At 43.9% G+C, this 19,917-nt stretch overlaps 2 protein-coding genes across 4 annotated transcripts; one reads left to right on the plus strand and one right to left on the minus strand.

The window, feature by feature from the left end:
* The first annotated feature begins 85 nt into the window (after positions 1–85).
* Positions 86–15,647, plus strand: LOC139333443 (uncharacterized). 2 transcript variants are annotated; one of them, XM_070965853.1, is made up of 11 exons: positions 86–514; positions 5,765–5,839; positions 6,118–6,138; positions 6,269–6,544; positions 8,161–8,281; positions 8,411–8,586; positions 8,850–8,992; positions 9,934–10,081; positions 10,277–10,458; positions 10,558–10,650; positions 11,389–15,647. In XM_070965853.1, exons 2-11 carry the CDS (start codon positions 5,794–5,796, stop codon positions 12,085–12,087), a joined length of 1,905 nt encoding a protein of 634 aa, XP_070821954.1. In that variant the 5' UTR covers positions 86–514; positions 5,765–5,793; the 3' UTR covers positions 12,088–15,647. The 2 variants fall into 2 exon arrangements, with proteins under 2 accessions (XP_070821954.1, XP_070821955.1); XM_070965854.1 differs by lacking the exon at positions 86–514 and adding an exon at positions 2,398–2,428.
* Positions 15,580–19,454, minus strand: LOC139333445 (zinc-binding protein A33). Of its 2 annotated transcripts, XM_070965855.1 has the most exons (6): positions 18,772–19,454; positions 18,462–18,557; positions 18,040–18,273; positions 17,371–17,393; positions 17,046–17,161; positions 15,581–16,965 (listed from the first exon to the last, which is right to left on the minus strand). In XM_070965855.1, exons 1-6 carry the CDS (start codon positions 18,835–18,837, stop codon positions 16,412–16,414), a joined length of 1,089 nt encoding a protein of 362 aa, XP_070821956.1. In that variant the 5' UTR covers positions 18,838–19,454; the 3' UTR covers positions 15,581–16,411. The 2 variants fall into 2 exon arrangements, with proteins under 2 accessions (XP_070821957.1, XP_070821956.1); XM_070965856.1 differs by lacking the exon at positions 18,462–18,557 and having other exon boundaries at positions 15,580–16,965; positions 18,772–19,133.
* Between the last annotated feature and the right edge of the window lie 463 nt (positions 19,455–19,917).

Genomic DNA, 19,917 nt, shown 5'->3' on the forward strand with positions numbered 1-19,917 from the left:
GCAAAACCCCATGAAATTGACTATTTTTGTTCAAATCAGCTGACCAATACAATGCGTATATGTGGAAATTTTTGAGAAAGATGACGTGATGGGAAGCGTTGCATCAAGGCATGTCGTTTAAACACACATGGTGAACCCCTCATCATCCTCCCTGCACATACCGCTGGCCTTACTTTCTTCATGGACGCATAGCTTTGTGCTGAAGCAGCACCCTCCGGTCTAATACCTCATTAAATAAACCCCCTCCCCGCTGTCAGGTGACCGTAGGTGTCTTTTGGGGGGCGAGGGGTGGCCGGTGTTTCCCGACACGAGTCGAGTGGCTCCGAGAGTGAGCAGAGCCCGACGTATTCTGAACATCTTCCAAATGTTGAGCCCGAGTCGTGAAGTGCGGCTCTTGAGGGGGGCGAGGTTGAGAGGGAGGGAGCAAACAGGCTACATCCGCGCAGATTTTCTCCTCTGAAAAGCATCCCGACGTCCCCGCAGACGGCACCGCAGCTGCGAGCGGCCAGTAAAGGTAGGTGAGCTGCGGAGCGGCGATTTTTCTTCACCTAACATGCATGTGCGGACGTGTGTCCTGCGTCTGCCCGGTGCTCGACGGGTTAAATTCTGCAGTTTTTTGGTTGATGCGCTTATCGGCTGTCCCGGCCCGGAGGTGACTGATGAGACTTTGAGCTGGCGGGTTTTAACACAACTAACAAGACGCATTGCACTACCAGTGAGGAAAGGTGTGCAAATCTGTTCGTCCCTTTACTGCCTGAACGGTCCCGGGATGGGGTCGGCTTCGCCTTTATTAGATATATATTTATATATTTTTATGTTAATTCATTTCTCAGCCTGCTGGTCGGATTCAGGGGGTCAGAAATGTATAGATTTACTTTGTAGGATTCAAGATGATGTCTGATGTCTGTCACCACCTTAGGCCTCTATGGAGATTAAAACAGGTATGTTCAGCCTAAGCCAGTAATTAGTCCACCTTAACTAAAAACACTAAACATTTGAACTATTATCACTATTACTATTGTAATTATTATTATGGGAAAATATCATGTTATAGTATTATTCTCCTGAAGTTATGTCTGTTCATGTAAGGAAGTGCAGCAGGCTAAATGCTCAGTTAACACTTAAAAGCATCCATTATCTGAGAGGAGGCTCCAGCCTGAAGCCTCTCTGACTGTGTTGCCTCCACCTGCAGTGTGCTGCTGTGACTGTGGCCAGAGCTGCATGCAGGCCCATGCAGGCACGTGGCAGCAGTGGCTATATTATAATCTGGTCTACATCTTCTGTGTTTGCACCTTAGTGTGTTTGTCAATACTGCACACAGCTCCACGGCCCCTCCACCCCTGCGCCTCCCTCGTGTCCACTGATTTTTAATGAATCTGACAGGTGCAAGCAATATGGTGGAAACCTGTCTCATCCTTTAGATCACTTGAGCCGCAGCTTCAGAGGCAAAAATGGGTTGTCAGCTGCTGCTGCGGGCTTCCTATCAAACATAAACTTTGGAAATTATGTATTTGGATTTTGTCTAGACAAGATTTTCTGGTTGTTTGAGCCACCTTTTCCCTGCATCAGCTCTATCTGAGACATGACATGGGTTGGGGGGCATTTGTGATCCTTAGAGTGGAAGATTTGAAGTTTCATGGCAAACCCCATATTTGTTTGAGAGAGATGCACCTCAAGTAAACATTCAGCCATTGTCATGTGTCTCTTCGTGCAGTAATCCTTCTTTTTGATGCCTCATGATTTATAAATGTCTAGTGCTTTGAGATGAGTACAGTATGTGCATCTGTAGATGTGTGCGAGCTCGCATCCAGCATGCCCTCTCATTGTCAGAGGGACTTTACCCCCTGAGGACCCATCTCTCCTCATCACTTGTGCAAAGGAAATGAGTAAAGTGAAAATGAAAGAGAAATGATGAAGGGTACAGACACAGAGGTTGCTTTGTAGGGTCCCCACATCTGCAGTCATTGAATGCATTTCCGCCTCTTTATAGCCCATGGACAAAGACTTGTCTGTCCTTTCAGTACGTAGCGAGTTTGGAGTCAGAAGGAACACAGACACAGGCTTTGATTTCAGAGTGGGATGCACTGGCTTGAATTATATAAGATAAGGAGGAGGAGAGGATGAAAGAAACATAATAAAAGGAGAAAGAGATCCTGAGAGCGATGCCCTGAGATAGGGAGCGGAGGATTCGGGTGGAGAGGCGTCACACTGAGAAGACAAAATGTGGTGGAGAGAAAACGAGAGATGATGCGGAGCTGTCAGACAGAGGCATAGGAAGTTCAGGAAGGCAGCAGAAGCAGGACAGGCGGCCTCGAATGGGGTCGTGATTGTGGTAGAAAGTAACACGTGACGATGTGAGAATGGTGACAGAAGTGAGAAAACGGAAGAAAAGAAGGAGGAATGAGTGGAGAATCCAACGAAATAAAGAGTGAGTGGAGCTAAGTGGAGGGAGAGAGCGTCAGGGGAAAATAACAGATGGCATATTTGTTCATGGTTTGTAGCCCAAAGGCCAGTGTGTGTGTATAATATAGCTTATTGCATGTGTTTTACTTGCATGTTTGTGCTCAGTGAGGCGGGCCATGATGTGGCCTCAAATGCTCAACATTATACAGAAATGAAGAAGATTTGAGTTTGTTTTTTTTTTTGCTTCACAAATCTTGCGTAGAAACACCAGATTGGCTGTGGTGAGTCCACGAGGCTCACTGCTGTGACAGATGGACACGGTTCACTTTCCTCTTGTCTTCAGAGCCAGCCAATTCTGCATCTCAGAGCGCCGTATTAATTAAATGCAGACGGCTAGGGGGGTCAACAGCCATTTTTTTGAGCTGGAAGTTACCATCAGAGCAGGATGCAGTGGCCCCAGATGAGAGTTCAAAACCTGAGAAGAAGGAAAAATTCCTGAAACAACGATGGGGACTGCAGTAATAAAATTACAGTGTAATTTGAGTTATATAGATGACTGTAGCAAAGGACAAAAACTGTTTTTTTTTGTGCCAAGAGACGCTGTTCTGTATGACGCAGCTTTGTTCCATATTTTGTTTCAGATACAATAAAATCAGTAGGCTTTTAGGCTTTCTGCCCGGAGTGTGGCACGCGGACGTGGCAGGCACAATGCAGAGGGTTATGTGAGAAACAGCAGCTTTGGTTGTCGGATAATGACACTGTGAAATGTTAATTATTTTCATCCGGCGAACAGAGCAAAGGGCCTCGCTGCTGTGGCGGTTTGAAAATATGCTCATGTAACACGCACAAAGAGACAGACAGGTGGCAGAAAGTGACACACGAGCTTACGCACAGTGTGAAGATGGCTTAATGCCTCATCATTTCCAGCAGGAAAATGAATGAAAATCGCTCCTGTGTTACATTGAGACACTTTAATCTTTACTGCATGTTTATTAGCTGCTGCAAAGTGTGACTGTGAGCACTGCAGGTGTTCGCTCCCAGTCCCCTCCTGGGCTTTGTAAATGAAAACAGCAGCAACATCTCTTTTGCACGAACTCTTGATGTGCTGCCTCAGATGCTTCAGTGTAGCAGAGGGCCGTTCACATCATCATAATCCCGCCAGTGTTGCAATTAATCACAGTTCTTCTCAGAAAGGGGGAAAATAGGTTCACCCTGCAGTCCTTCTCACTCTGGATGTTTCCCCTTGGGGAAACCCAAGCAAGCTGTCACTCAGACCCTCACCGTTCTTAAGATTCATGAATTATGCTGTGTTTCTATTCAGGCGCATAATCAATAGGCAATTCTTGACAGTGATCCAAAGCCAGGTGGCTCTGATAAACATGCACAAACACTTAAAAGGGAAGAGCCTCTTAAAGACATAAATGCCTGCTGGTATGGCCTTGAACGACACTAACTTTGGCCCATAAATTCAAGCATGACTGATTTTAAATTGAGCTCAGGTATTTTATTAAGTTATAAAGACACAGTCATTAGATTTCTCCACAAAAGTTGCACCACAGGCTGTTTTTTTTGTCTGAAGTCCAATAATAATCTCTAGGCAATGGCAGATAGATTTAATTTACAGGGACAGCGAAGTTCTCTGCAGAGTTTCAGGGTTTTTCTATATATATATATATATATATATATATATATATATATATATATATATATATATATATATATATATATATATATATATATATATATATATATATATATATATATATATATATATATATATATATATATGTGTGTGTGTGTGTGTGTGTGTGTGTGTGTGTGTGTGTGTGTTTAGTGTGATCAGATAGCCTCATTGAATTCTTAATGTACCTTAGAGGTATATGTATAGCCTGAGAATATTCTGCCCTCAAATGTATGCCTGTTTAAATAACACAGTTTGTATGAATAATGAAGACAATTTATACAATTGTTATCACTTTATAAAGGCACCTCTGTAGCGCATAGTTAACCTTGACTGCATGCCTCTTAGCTGCTGCTCTGTCTGACTGTGAGCACTGCAGGTGTTTCCTCCTGGTCCCCTCCTGGGCTTTTAAAATGAAAACCACAGGAAAGTTTCTTTTGCTCCAACCCCTTGATGTGTTGCCTCTGATGTCTCAGCACAGAATACAGCCGTGCACATCATCAATATCCCGTCAGTGTTGCAATTAATCAGGATTCGTCTCAGAAACCTTTACAGAGTCTGGTGGAAATTATATTTTGCCCTGTTCCCCCCTCCTGTTCTGGATGTTTCCTGTTTGAAGCTCGCCTCAGCAAATGCTTTTTTAAGCAACCGTGTATTTTCCTGCTGTGAAAAACATTCTCCTCCTTTTTTAACATACTGTGAGGAATATTTTACACCTTAGATTACAGTGCTGCGGTGACATCACTGAATGGAAATTGGCTGCTGACACTTTTCTTTTAGTTAGTTGACAGTAACTTGATTTAGCATCTGTTGGGAGCGTGTGTGTGTGCGCTTTTATGTATGTCAGCAGGAAATGTTTAAAGCCGATGAACAGATCATTACATTATATTTGGTGCACAGGTTGACTTTGATCCAAGGAACAACTGATTACATTTTGGGGGTTAGGTGTTACGCTTTGCTTAGAAAGTTTGCCCGGACTCGAAAATGCAGGCCGACAGACAAAGTGAAAAAAGAAAACAGTTTATTGACAAAAAAACAAAACTAAAGGCGAACTCCTGGTGAGCCATTTGGAGAAAACTGCCAACCAGAGGTGAAGAAAGCCCGGCTTAGATGCTGCTGGTCTGATGAGCCTGATGCGAAGCAGGTTTGCAGGTGGTGAGGCAGGAGGCAGCAGAGAGTGGAGGAGACCACACCCAGCCTCAGACGGACAAGGGAACAGACAGACAGACAAATGACACGAAGGGGAAGGGCCAAAGGAAAAGACCAGGGACAGACAGCAGATCCTGACAGAAGGGTGTAATTGTATTTTCAGCCAATATCGAAACTAACAATAGTCACAGTGCTCCAAATCTTGTCATTTTCAGTCTGAAGACAAATTGTTCTTTCACATTAGGAGTGACTGCCTGTTTCTGGAGAATGGGAAGCAATTTTAAACCACATGTTCACTTTCTAACAGTGTGTGAAGTGCGCTGTATGTGTCTCAGTGGATGCTTTAGTCATCATGGGGTGATATCATCCAGGGATGATGTCATCCAGCAGTTTCACTGTGAATAACAGGGTCAATCTGACACCTGCACGCATACAAAAATACACAGAGGAGGGCTGCAAAGGGAGCCAGACTCGAGAAAAAAGAGGGATATATTCCAGGAATACATACATCATCTTTTTTTTTCTGTCTAGACACAAAAGAAGAATAAGAATCAGCCAGGATGGCGACAGTCAGTGTGATCGCGTTCGGCTTTCTGCTCACCACAGGTATGTTCAGAAACATTAGCAATGCTGTCCTGGTAGTGACCTGCATGTATGGAGGTCGTGTCTTTATCCACCGATGTCAGTGTGCAGCCTTTTCAGAATCATCCAGTCATGCTACACTGTGTTATCTGCTCAGGAAACACTCTGTTTACTAGTTTAAGTTAAGTTTGACGTGCTCAATGTCTAATAGGCGATATGTTAAGTAATTGACAAGAATATGTGAGAAAAGAGTTTTACTGATGCTGCTTTGAATTTGTCTTTTCTCTCTTCTTTATTCACAGCTCTTTCTGCCCCAGTGAAAGGTAAGCTGTAGCGCACCAGTGCATCATATATTATTCCAAGTTTACGCATCAATTATAAATTCTGAACTTTTCTTGGCCTCTCGTGTGTTTGTCGATGCTTCTTCTTTCCTCTGTCCATTGTATAATCCAGTCGATGAGCACACCATGACCCTGTTCCACGGTGAGGATTTCCACATCATGCTGCCCTCACTCGAGGTGGAGGTCTCGTTTCGGAACAGGTCCGCTCCGTGGTTGGCCAATGTGGTCCTGATGCGGGACGGCATCGTGGTCAACAGTCGGGCCAAACTCAACCGCCACCTCAGCCACCTCATTATAGACTCTGTGGGTGAGGGGGACGAGGGCGTGTACACCGTGAAGAATCCAGATAAGCCAGAGGACGTCAGACGCACCGTGCTTATCGTCCGAGGTACTGGATGATATGAGACGTTTCTGTCTATTGACACAACTAAAACTTGCATCAGATAATCTGGCAGTTATATTCTGAATGTACTGGTTAAGTGTTGAGTTTATAAAAGTCAGAAAATAGCAAAAACAAATGTGTTCATCACAAATTTTGGTGATACTGGTCCAACACTAAAATACATTTAGTTTGTTATCATAAAAGACTAAAGAATCCAGCAAAAAGTTACCACGGACATGTTCATTTTGGGCATTTTTACTTCCCAAAAAAGTTTTTTGCTAGTTAATTTTGTGACGATGGCCTCATCAATTAATCATCTATTGTATCAAATAAAGGGGTGACATCAGTGGTCGAATGTAACTAAGTACATATACTCGAGTACTGTGCTTGCTCAGGTTTGAGATACTTGTACTTCATTTGAATATTTATATTCTATGCCGCTTTGTGCTTCTTAATTTTCAAATAAAGTGTAGTGGATTGAAAAGCCTAACAGTATGTAAAATTGTCAAAATGAAGACCCACATTGACAAACAGCAATAATAAAATGCACTCACACATTAAAAAATATGTTTTTTTATTCCAATAATATGATATTAATACTATGGAGGCCTCTCATACTTAAAGTACATTTAACTCATAATAGTTAACTAATAAAGTAATACTTGTTTTCACGATGTGGTATCGTTACTTCTACTGAAGTAAAGGATCTGAATACCTACGACTGGATGACATCAGAGCCACAACCCCACGATGAAGAATAAGCCTCTTATATCTGATCTGGAGTCAGTGTCAGGGTAGCGTAGGAGCTGACATTTTCCCTGCTTTAGTCATGCAGTCAGCAGCTGAATAAACCTCTCAGTTACACATCCTGTTTGTCCTTGGAGTCCTCGAGTTCCAGCACTGTTGAGGTTGGACTCTGACAGGTAGTTCTGATGAGATTAGACTCACACACACACACACACACACACACACACACACACACACACACACACACACACACACACACAAATTTGAGGGAAGGATGGAGTGATTCAAACATGCAGACGGAGGTTTGGGCTCAAACTCAGCGTGGATAAAGGCGACTGTGGCGTAGCAGTATGTGTAAGATGTGCCATATGGAGGCAGTAGTGTGTTGTGAGGTGATGAAGTGATGCGTGTGTATGTTTGTGTGCGTGTGTGTGAAAGCATGCCGAAGCTGCCAGGCAGTAATTATGCAGCTCTTTAACCACCAACCCACTCCTCTCCCCTGTCCTCCCTGCTGTTTCCCCGTCTTTATCTTGTCTTTACTGTCTTTCCCTCCGTTTGGTTTGTATTCTACCCTTTCATTTCGGCTCGCCTGATATTTTTGGATCAGTGCTCCTTTCTCTGCAATCTGTCCCCAATTTTTGCAACATCTGTCAAGCCATTTCCTCTTGCGCTCAGTTTCTCTCTTCTTCACCCCCTCCTTCTGTCCTTTCTCTCACTTTAACCTCTATTTCTATCATTTCTTCCTTCAAATAAACTCTGTCTTCCTTCACTCCTTTCTACTTGAATGTCAAGCAATTTCCTGCCCACTGTAATTAACCTCACTGCTCCCTTTTACTCAGGAACAAGCTGTTTACTGCCCTGCGTTTACCTTCTAGATTGCTCCAATGAGCAGATCATTAAATATGGAGACAACTACCATATTCCGCTGTTAGGGGTGAGTCCTCGCATCACCCTGGAGTACAGGCCCAGTGCTGTGGAGGCCAACCAGACATCTAGGTAGAGTCAGCAAAATTACACTGCTATTTTAACCCTGCCATGATGCACATGCACTGCGACAGCATGGCTCAGATTTACAAGGAAAATGTTGAGGAAAAGTTCATCCTCTTTGACTTTTCCCTCCTGCAGTCCTGCCCTGGTGCTGCTAACCTTCACAGGGATGACCAGGGATGGCTACGAGGATCGAATCAGCGTCAGCGAGCGCCACGTCACCCTCAGTGCCGTCACGGGCGCAGATGAGGGTAGCTACACTGTCAGGGATGCGATAGGTGAAATCCAAAGGAAAGTGTGTCTCAACGTCAAAGGTGAGAGCACAAATGAAGGCAGGTCATACATTTTTTCCTCCTCCATGGCCGACATGTTTTAACTGACCATCAGGATGTTGTTGTTGTTGTTTCCTTCCTAGTTATGACGCTCCTCTTGTCTGCCATAATGGTTTTTAAAAGACCTGAACGTTAATGGGCTCGAGCAGGCTAATGCATTTCAAATTATCCATGGGCCCGTAAAGAGAGCTGTGATGTATTTATTGTACATCCTTCCCCCCTCCTCTTTCTGTCTGTTGTCTCAGAGCACCAACACTTTTTGACCCTGCCATACGGGAAACAACTGAAGATCAACCTGATACTCAACAGCTCCTTGGTCCGCCTCTACTACACTCCGGACTATGACCCCACACCCCGTCTGCTGCTGGACAAGGGAGAATTTACAAGTGTAACTGCAGCCTCTCATTTCTTTTTTACTCCCATTTCGTATTTACAGCTGAGATGGAAAAATAAGGATCTCAAAAGGGCTTTTACTGTTAAATCACTATATCACCTTTACAACAGAGCTGGGAGATATTACTGTAGGTAATGTGTCACTTATAGTGATATCATTTATTAAGACTTTATTGATCCAAAAATTGAAATTTAGATGTTACAGACAGCAATAATAGCAAGAATAAAAAGCTGATAATAACAGACAATAAAAGGGATACAAAATAAAAAATAACTGTACATTATATTATATTATTATAGTATATAAATAACATTGCCTTAAATATTTGAATTGTGGGCGGCACGGTGAAGCAGCAGGTAGTGCGCGTGCCTCACAGCAAGAAGGTTGCCGGTTCGATCCCCAGGCCGGACCTTTCTGTGTGAAGTTTGCATGTTCTTCCCGTGCATGCGTGGGGTCTCTCCGGGCACTCCGGCTTCCTCCCACAGACCAAAAACATGCTCATTAGGTTAATTGGTGACTCTAAAATTGCCCCTAGGTGTGAGTGTGAGCGTGAATGGTTGTCTGTCTTGTGTGTTGCCCTGCGATTGACTGGCAACCGGTTCAGGGTGTACCCCGCCTCTCGCCCATTGACAGCTGGGATAGGCTCCAGCCCCCCGCAACCCCAAAAGGGATAGTCCGGTATAGATAATGGATGGATGGATGGATATTTGAATTGCACATGGAGGAAATAGTAAAATACAGATTTTTTTTTTTTACTATTGCACAAATATGTCAAAATATGTCAAAGTAAAAAAATATATAATATTGCACAAGATACTTGCACAAATGTATATTTGCAAAATGTTAAACATAAATAACACAGTTAATGTTATATGTATCTTTGCTGTTCATTTTTTTTTTTTTTTAATAAATGTGTTAATGTCTTTCCATTCTAGGCCCGAGAGGAGCTGAGTCTGGAGAACCGTCTCTCTATGGAGGGCTCGATGGTTTTTCTGGATCAGGTCAAGGGTGCAGATGCAGGCCAGTTCAAAATTGTTGACATCCTCGGATTCACTGTGGCCAGCATCAACCTGGAAGTACAACGTAAGGATGGGGATGGTGCTAGCTGCAGCTGTAAACTGAGCATGGCTGCAGCAATTGTTTTGCCCCTGCAAATAATCCCTTTCTTTTGTCTGCTGTGTTCATGCAAAGGAATTTCATCACGTCAATGAAAGGTCAGAATTATTTACTCTCCCACTCCTGTCCTCCTCTCCCCTTTCCCACCATGCCTCCGTGCAGCATACAAGCTGGAGACAGTGTATGTGGCCATCATCGCCCTGTTGGGCCTGCTGGTTTTCCTTCTGCTGGTGTGTCTCTTGTCCTGTCTGATCAAAGTGAAGAAGAGGGCCAAGAGGGCTGCTGCCCTGGAGAAGATCGCCCAGAACGCTGGCAAAGAAGATGAGGGGGAGGCCTTCAGAGAGGTTGGCGGGACAACTGACAGTTCAGTGATGATGATGATGATGATAATGATGTGTATCCCGGTATAATGCATGTCTACTGTTTCGTCTGCATCTTCACAGGTGGTCAAGAACATCACCAAACTCAGCGAGGAATCCAAGCATTCCCAGGCGGACAATACGGAGAAATCTCAGAGCACTGAGGTGGACATTAAAGTAAGGATATGTGATAGTTCTTTTCTTAAAACTGAATCTTTGAGAGGTTTTAATAATGTCTCCATTTTTATGCTGTTTTCTGCGTTCAGACAGCCGCAGCTTATTCAGAACGCTGCTGCTAGAGTCCTCACTAAGATCAACAAAGTGGATCACATCAGTCCAGGTCTCAGATCTTTGCAGTGGCTCCCTGTGTGACGAAGAATTGTTTTTATAATATTATTATTAGTTTCTCAAGTGCTGAATGGTGTTAGGGCCCAAATCCGTCTCTGACCTACTGTTATGTTATGAACCGTCCAGACCTCTCAGGTTTTCTGGGACAGGTCCGCTTAATGTTCCCAGAGTCAAAACTACACATGGAGAGGCAGCATTCACTTTTTATGCTACTGGAACAAACTCCCAGAAAACCTGAGGTCTGCTCCAACCTTCAGTTTTTATAATCAAAGCTGTAAACCTTTCTGTTTGCCAGTGCCTTTTAATCAATTCAATTTGTGAGAGTTTGACCCTATCTTGCATTGCACTGTAGCTGCACCCTGAAGTAGTTTCTCCCGTTTTATTCAATTTCAGCTTATTTTTATCTTCTGTTTCATTTTAATCTGTTTAAATCCTGTTTATATGTTCCCTTTATATTGCCTTGTATGTCCTTTATATCTGATCATTTGATGTCTGTAAAGCACTTTGAATTATCTTGTTGTTGAAAGGTGCTATACAAGTAAAGTTACCTTGTTTGTTTGAACTCAGGGTCTGGAGGTTTCCTCTAAAGAGGTTGGGGTCGATAACCTAGAGACCAGTGACTCTGGCGTTGGCTTTAACACCGCCCTTCCGTTGGACACTGACACTGATGCCCCTGATCCAATCTCCGAGTCTGCTCCTGTAACCATCTCTGTTGCCCCTGAAACCAAACTAAGTCCACCATCTGCTGCTGAGACCAAGCCAAGTGCTCCACCGGCTGTAGAAATTGAGCCCAGTCCAGTAGCTGAAACTAAAGACGTCCCAGCACCTGAGACAAAGAAAACCCCTGATCAGCCAGTGGAAGCAAAGTTGGACGTGTCCAAACCAGCAGATGTTAAGCTCAGTCCAGCCCCGAGCCCTGAGCCCGGGGCTGGTCTGAGTGCACCTGATCCAAAGCCTGCACCCAGTCCAAGTCCAGAGCCTAAACCAGCTGTTCCTAAAGCCACCACTCCAACACCTGAAAGTAAGAGTGCCCTGACTCCCACACCGGAGGCCCCCAAACCGACCACACCGGAACCTATTACCAACGGTACACCTGAGCCGGGCCCGGATTCCAAATCGAGCCCAGACCACGCAGATATTATTGGAGGTTCAGCTCCAAAAGCTGCTCCCCCTAAAACCCCTGAAGTGGAGTTGAAATCCAGTGGTGGCGCACTGGAGGCCAGCAAAGACGGCACTGTGGCTGAGGATTCAACCACCACCACCTGAGAACTGCCCCTGCAAAAATCCAAGGGAAGCCCCACAGATTTTCTCCATGTACCACCACTGCAGACAATCGAACACCCCCTACCAAATAACGAAGAAACCACTGAAACCAGGGCTAGGACTCTGGTTTAACATGTCTAATGCCTGAACACAGCATTACCTTGATAATCTCACTTGTCTATAACTAACACGTAACCTTTGAGACTTTCTGATTCCGGAAACTCCTCACAACAAATGTGGCTTGTTGATTAGTAAACATTTTAGTTGTATGCACCTTGCAGCCTCAGTTTTTGGTAACTTCACAGTAAAATGTGCCGACTGCAAATTAAATCCTTTGCAGAGTTTACAGATAAAACTCCACTTAAGGTCTTTTCTAACACAGAAGGGTAGCCAGAAAGGTTTACAGTATATCATTTAAAACAAGAAAATACTAGAGTTCCTTAGTTGAGCTTTGACTAACGTTTGTCTCCCATCTTAAGGCTTGTTCCTCTTTCAGCATGTGGATACCTGCATGAAATTTTCAGTCATCACAAACCAACTGAAATGTGTGATGACGGTCCTTCGACTGGACGCAAAACAAAAGCCCTTTTGATCACACAAGCGGCACTCTGTTGTTGCCATTTTGTACATAGCTTAAATGTGGATGTTTTATGCTTAAACATGTGCATCACATATTCACATATAGAAAAAAAGATTGGTTTTCCGTAACTTTAACCACACAAAAAACATACTAATACTACTAACCCCACTATTTATAGTCTCTGCGAGACCGAATCTCCCTGAGATTGAGATTTGGACTCCAAGTGGGTATCGCAGATGATTAAAATGCGTTTTGCAGACTGATCCCTCAAATCCAGATCAGCCACTTTGCTGTCTTTGATCTGGATTTCCCAGTGGCTCTTTAAAAATCCCATTATTCCTGAAGTCTAATAGGAAGCTTGTGCCAGCAGAAACTCTTGGCACTCAATGGGACCAATGTGTTCCAGCTGTAAGTTGGACTTTCCAAAGGTGAAATACTGAATGAAAATGTCTGATGAGTTCAAATAGTTAGAACATGCTTGCTTCGTTTCTTTGTTTTTCTTCCTTCCGTTATCTTTCCTTCCTTCCTTCCTTCCTTCCTTCCTTCCTTCCTTCTTTCCTTCCTTCCTTCCTTCCTTCAGGCTTCCTTCCAGCCTTGATCTTCTCTCTTCTTCCCTTTCTCCTTTGCTGAGCGTCATTTTTAACTACTACTACCATTTTCATGTCTTTGGCCCTCTGAAATTTGGCAAAAGCTTAACCATTTATGCCTAATGGCTTGCTTGCATGCTTATTGGCTCCAAAGTACTCCTACAAGGCCTTTATCAATGCCACATCATCTGTGAGAGCTGTGCCACCTGAGTTTAGAGATATGTGGATGTTTGGTCAACACTAATTAATCTTAGCTGAAACTCTTGTCTGGTACAGAGGAGGTGTGCAGATACATTCTAGCGTAACAAAATGCATGTCTCTACCTCATGTTTTAACTGACCACTAGGAAACCAATGACAGTCCTTGATTTTGTGCAAGAAAAAGCATGTTGGTTTTTTGCGAAAAGCACAAAATAGCAGCCATGAAAATTCAATCAAATGATCAGTGAAATGAAGGAAAATCTTAAGAGGCACATCTCCAACCAGCCGGCCTTTCTTGGTAGCTTTCCTGACAAATGGATTTTTCTTACAAGTAGATTAATATCAGGCGTTTTTAAAAAGCCATGTGACAAGATAGGATTAGATGTCAGATTTGATACAAAGATCAATAAATATATAAAATAAATCAAAAGAAAAAAAATCAAAGGGGCCTCCATGTTGATGTCAGAGTCAGATGTGCACACATGGACAAAGGCATTCTAATGTAGATCATGTAAGACACTGAATATGCCTAATTTCTAGCCTGGACCTGTGAAGGAACCACACACAATACTCAAAATTGTCTTTATACATATATACATACACATACAGTCACACAAACCCGACACACACATTCCAGCCTTGTAAATATTGCATGTGTACGCCAGTTTAACCCTCTGAAGGCTGAATGTTTTTAGTGTATAAAATGGTTGTTGTATTATACCGACTGTAATTTAAATTTCTCACCAACATTAAAACCAGAATAGAAAATATAGACACGTACCTTACTATTTACTATAAACACTAATACTCACTAACGTCTCAAACTAATTTAACAACCAAATATTGTATAAATCCATCAAGACTGTATGAGATCTTTCCAGATCAGTTACCTGCTGTTGTTGTCATTCCAGCCTGATGATGCTCACAGCGTACAGTATCGCTCACAGTATTTACATGTTGTATTAAAATGTTTAACCTTTGTCACTTAAAGCATTGACTGCAGCATGCCCACGACTGGTCCTGAAAAACAGGCGTTTATTGTCCTAAAGTCGTGTCTGTGCGTGTGTGTGTGTGTGTGTGTGACCGCAGGAGTGAGGGCCATCAGTGTGTGTTTGGGACTTGTGTGTTTAAGTGCACATAATATATGAGTGTGAATGATTCATGACTGTTTGTACAGAATGAAACAGCTGTACTTTACGTGTGCTTTCTCCGTCCAGTCAGGTGTTCACGTGCCTGCTTAAATCGTCTCGCAATGTGAAGAAAACAAGTGCTGTGTTTAAGTCATGAGTGTGAATGTGTTTAAAGCCGCAACATATTGTAAAAGATATTGTAACTTTGAGATATTCGAGTGACTCTTGTCTTTGTTTAGTGCCTGAAACGTTTAATATTTGGATAGTTGGCCTGAATTCTGTCATTAGCCGACACTCCTAATGGCACCTTTTTCTTGATAGGCATTCACACGTGTTGAAAGATGTTTGCACACCTGAAGTGATACCGCTGACTGGCCTATGATATGCTAATGTGTACTGTAGGAGGTATGTGACACATTGTTGTATAAAAATGCTAAAAGTGGGTTTGCAGGTGATGCAGAGTAGCAAAAGGAAAACTGAGCGTGCTCTGTTTGTAAGTGAGGGTGGTTTCCATGTCATTAATCAAGGCACAGGTTGTGAATTCACGATGGCAGCAGATGAATGACTAATGCTTTGTGAGGGTAACCCTCAGGGGTTATGTTGTGGTAAGCAAGTGATGAGGGACTGCTAAAAGAGCATTATTGTGCACCACCGCTATTGTATATTGTCAGTGATTGTAGTACCAAGCCACTCAGAGTGAGTAGGGATGTGAGAGAGGCAGACAGTGTGGTGGGCCGGAAAAGCCTTTGGTTTACACATTACCAGCATCTCGAAGACGGCTCAGTCTAGTGGGACTACATCTAACTGGTGCCAGAGGGACTTTGGTTTCAAACCCACCTCTGATGACCCGCTAATAGAAACCACTACTTTTATTACCACTGGCACTTCTCTGCCCTGATCCTCTCTGTTTACTTCTGCTGTTCTGGCCTTGGTGTGGTGTAACATCCCACATGTTCCCTCTGTACTCCCTTTTTGCACAACACTTCACACAGATGTTTTGTAAAGAAAATAGTTTTTTCTTTATTTCATGTCTAAAGGAATACTAAGAATAAACAATCGACGATGACGTTCGCTGTCCTGTTGTCTTTGTTTTTTTTTTATTCCAGGAGCAACAAACTTGCAGAAGGACGGTTCTGTCTCAGAGCCGTTCATCCCATCTGTCTCACTGAGTCATCTCACTCACTGTCAGCCATCATTTGCTCTCAGTGTCACGCGCCACTTTCTCACCCCTCAGGCCCTGCGTGCCACTAATCCCGCTGCCTTGTTTTGAGCTTCCACAGCCTCGCCAGGACACATCATGGCAGAGCAGGCACAACAGAGATATTTATAAACAGGCCAAAGGTAACATCATAATGCTGTTAACACCCGCCACGAACCCCGAGGTGCTAGACTAGCTGCAAATCCCAACCTTCGCCATGCTTTAAAAACACTACTGCCTCAGCTCAAGATTTACTTGAAGCATCAGATTTAACCAAGACAAAAACAGTACCAGCCACGTGTTATGTCTTTCCTTTCAAATCATTTAATGTGTTAATTTCAGCAGGTTGTAAGTCGTACATATGATCAGGGCAGCAGTTAACAATTATTTGCATTAGCATTAAATCTGTTTCTATCCAGTCTGTCCAAAAATTTCCATCAACGATTTCCAAAAATCGGAAGTGATAATAGTAATAGCTTGTTCTGTTCCAAACCCCCAAAAATGTTCTGTTTATTTTCACATAAAAGAAAAGCAGCAAATCCTCAAATTATGGAAGCTTGAACCAGCAAATATTTAGCATTAAGAAGTTGACAATTAGTTTTCTTTCAATTGATTAGCTGATTTATTGACTATCATAGTGAAGGGTTAAAGATCTTAATTGGTGCTGAGTTGTTCCCATCATCTGTGTCACATGGATTATAGAACGGGAGCAGAGGACCCATGACAGTTCCCATAGTGAAGGTGTAGATTGGCGCCATGGTAACGGCATTGTAGAAAGACACCTCCTCCTTTTCACAGTCTAGGAACACACCGATGCGGATGAGACGGACAGATACGTTGATCTTGGTGGGTTTAGGGTCGGTGCAGGCCAGGACGGATCCACCCTTCAGGGCCAGGGTCCAGAGGCCGCTGGAGGTGCCTGTTGCAGCCATTTCCCCTCTTGGGACATCTTCCTGTGCAACGCCCAACCTCCACGCTGTCTTACGTCCCACCTCCACCTCCCAGTAGTGTCGGCCTGCGGTGAAGCGCTGATGACTCAGCACGCAGTAATAATAGTGGAACCGTCGTGGGTTGGCCTGGCAGTCCTGTGTGTCCTTGTCCTCCTCGAACCACACTGAGGTGCAAGACTGGGACAGGGATAGATTAGGGTGGGCTGTCTCAGGGTCAAAGGTCACTGCTGTAATGTCTGTAGGCAAATAGAGATCAAATAAGGTGAGTTTGTTGTTGATTTGCATGTGTTGTATCATATAACATGTATGAACATACTTGGGTAAAGGCAGCCTTTCATGTGCTTCCATATCCTGTACTGTATGGGCCCCACAAACTGGCCAGAGCGCACCTCAGTGTCCACTTCCGGTGGAGGAACAAAGCTGACCTGAGACCTGCTTGGGCAAAACAGGAAGAGGGGAGGCCTGAATGATGAATGGGTGTCAACCTGGTGGACACACTGCAGTGAGGATTATCATGGATTGGTGTGCAGCAATGAGAGGAAATGGTAGGCATGCATACACAGATAAATGAGATGTGCGGAAAATAGTAGAGGTGGTAAAAAGATGATAGTTTGATGGAAAAACGTTGTGGGAAAACTTGCCTTTTTGTGAGATCTTGAATTTCCTGCAATGAGAGAAACAGTTTAGGGGAAGTGAAAGTGAAAGTGTCTTTGTTTGGACTCCAGATGCAAGCTGCCAGACTGCCTTACACTGCCCCTTCCTATTTGCTGACCAATGCCTTGACTGCCTTTTGTCCTTTCACTTTTAAATGAGAAATTGATTTTGACCCACGAAAGCAGGCAAGTCAACTGTTTAGCCAATCAATGTCTATAATTGATGGAATAAGGGCCGAGGAAGAGGCGCGGAACAGCTACCAGAGCTGCACTGCAGCTCCACGATTTGCCTCTCTGATGTAAACCTGCAGAGTCACATTGTTTCCTGACCTCAAAGGAGAACAAACTGGAGGAACAATTATAGACAGCTATTTTGACAAGTTAGGTGAGTAACGTTTTGTCCCAGGCCCAGGGGAGTGCTTGACCCTGAATAAACCCACATGTGGCTGTTGTGAAGAGAAGTTTCCAGAGTGTTTTATGGCAGGAGGCCAAACTATTCTCCACCTCCTCCTCTGGACCCACTCACACCCTCACCCTCTAAATTGACATCATTCCCATCACCACACCTCAGCTTTATATAGCTACAGTGTAGTCAAGCCAACAATGAGCCAAACTTCACTGACAGTCAGATGATTTTTAGTGAAAACGCCTCCTCACTTTGAGCAGTTTAGGACTGTCCTCCTCAGCCAGTTTGCCGTTGAGCACCGTGATGGCTCTCTCCAGGTCTTTCCCTTGCTCTGTTATTTTCCTCTCTCTTTCCTTCAGCTGCTTCAGTTGTTTCTGTCTCTCTCTCTTCAGTCTCTCCAGGTCCTTGCGCTCCTCCTCTTCCAGGAAACGATGGAGGTTCTCAAACTCGGCTCTGATTTCTCGCTCCAGAGCATCAAAGCTGCTCTGAAAGACAAAGAGAGAGAAGACGGACGGACTGGTGTGTGGATAGGACAGTGTGGATAATCATGTTCAAAACTGGCTCCAGCAGAACTGTTATGAATGTATTCTCATTTATTTTGTGTTAAGCTGGAATTACTGCGTATGAAAGAGTGTATTTCTGTAAAAGATAAGGATTAATAATGCAGCAGTACCTCCACTTCCACTGACTCTATGTACGTCTCTCTCTCTGCTTCTCTGCACTCATCTACCTCGTGCTTGATTCTTTTAATAGCCTGGACAAGCTTTTCCTGTGACACACACGGACACACACGACACAGAGAAACAGAGAAAAAACACACATGGAACAGAAATCTTACTGATTTAATATCCTGCAATAGGAGATTCTCTATCTCTGAAATATGACCTTTAAAAGAAATACAGTCACATTATGAGCGGCAGTGTGTGTCGTTCCAGCTGTTCTAAATACAGCAGCAGGTGAAAGCCATAAAACATGACCCTTACCTTGTAATCACAGAGAAGCCGTTTATTGCAGTTGTTGTTGGTGTCTTTGGTGTGATTTTGGTACATTCCAGTTCTGCAGATTGGACAAAACAGAAATCGAGAAATCTCCTGAGAAAGCGCAACGGCAACAAGTGATGGAGGGAGCAAGAAGGTGGGACAAATTAATTAAAACGACAACACAGAGGAGGGAGAGGGAGAGAAGGAAAAACACGCACAAAAACAGACTACAGTCACACTAGAGCAACAAGGACATACATCCAAGCAGAAAATTAACAAGGGAAAAAGTATTGACAAGCACAGATCAGTATCCACAGCCTGACTTGAGAATATATGGATCCATTAAAGGTAGAGGAGAGAAAGGAGGAGTGGTAGGGAGGCAGATGACTGTAGCTGCCAGGAGGGCTTGCTGGCTGGTTGGCTGGTTGGCTGGCAGCAGCGATTTATGGCAGCAGACACATAAGAGTCTATTTCTGTCTGCCAGTGTCTTTGGAAACAAAGAAGAATCTCGCGGTGGAGAGAGGCAGCCGCTCGGTCAGATATTGTTTCATATCTGCAGTTGTTTTGCCTGGAAGGGAGACAATGCTTGTTTATTTTTGCTAGGCGGCTCTCTAACGTCTGGGGGTGTGAGAGGATCCAGTGCTGCATCTATGAGCTGTTACAATGCTTGCTTTGCATTAAAGGATGCTGTTTGGCTATCTGTACCCTGCTTGGCTTTCACGTTGTCTCAGGGGGGCGCTGTCTCTAAACGTACAGTCAGCATTTCTGCTGTCAGCTCTGCTCAGAGTACATATCTGCATCCCACCGCCCCCACAAGTCTCCTCTTTTTTCATTTTCTTTTAACCTGCCTCGAGTCTGTCCACATCTAAACTCTCCATATCTCTACCTCTGTCTGTGTCTCTGCCTGTCTCCCTCTCTCACCCCATCACCCCCTCACACAGACACACACACACAGGGGGGCCTGGCTATGGGTGCACTGAAGCAGCATTACTCATCTCTGCAAATGTTCCTCATCTATAATTCATGGTGCCAGGTCCTGGCAAGTGACTGTGCTGAACTGAGGTTGAGCTGCAAACTCTGCACTACAGTATGCGGCAGGTGGAGGGGACACTGACAGGATGATTCAATAAAGTGCAAAGACCCGCCGCG

This window comes from Chaetodon trifascialis, chromosome 7, assembly GCF_039877785.1.
Source record: "Chaetodon trifascialis isolate fChaTrf1 chromosome 7, fChaTrf1.hap1, whole genome shotgun sequence".
Lineage (NCBI taxonomy): Eukaryota > Metazoa > Chordata > Actinopteri > Chaetodontiformes > Chaetodontidae > Chaetodon > Chaetodon trifascialis.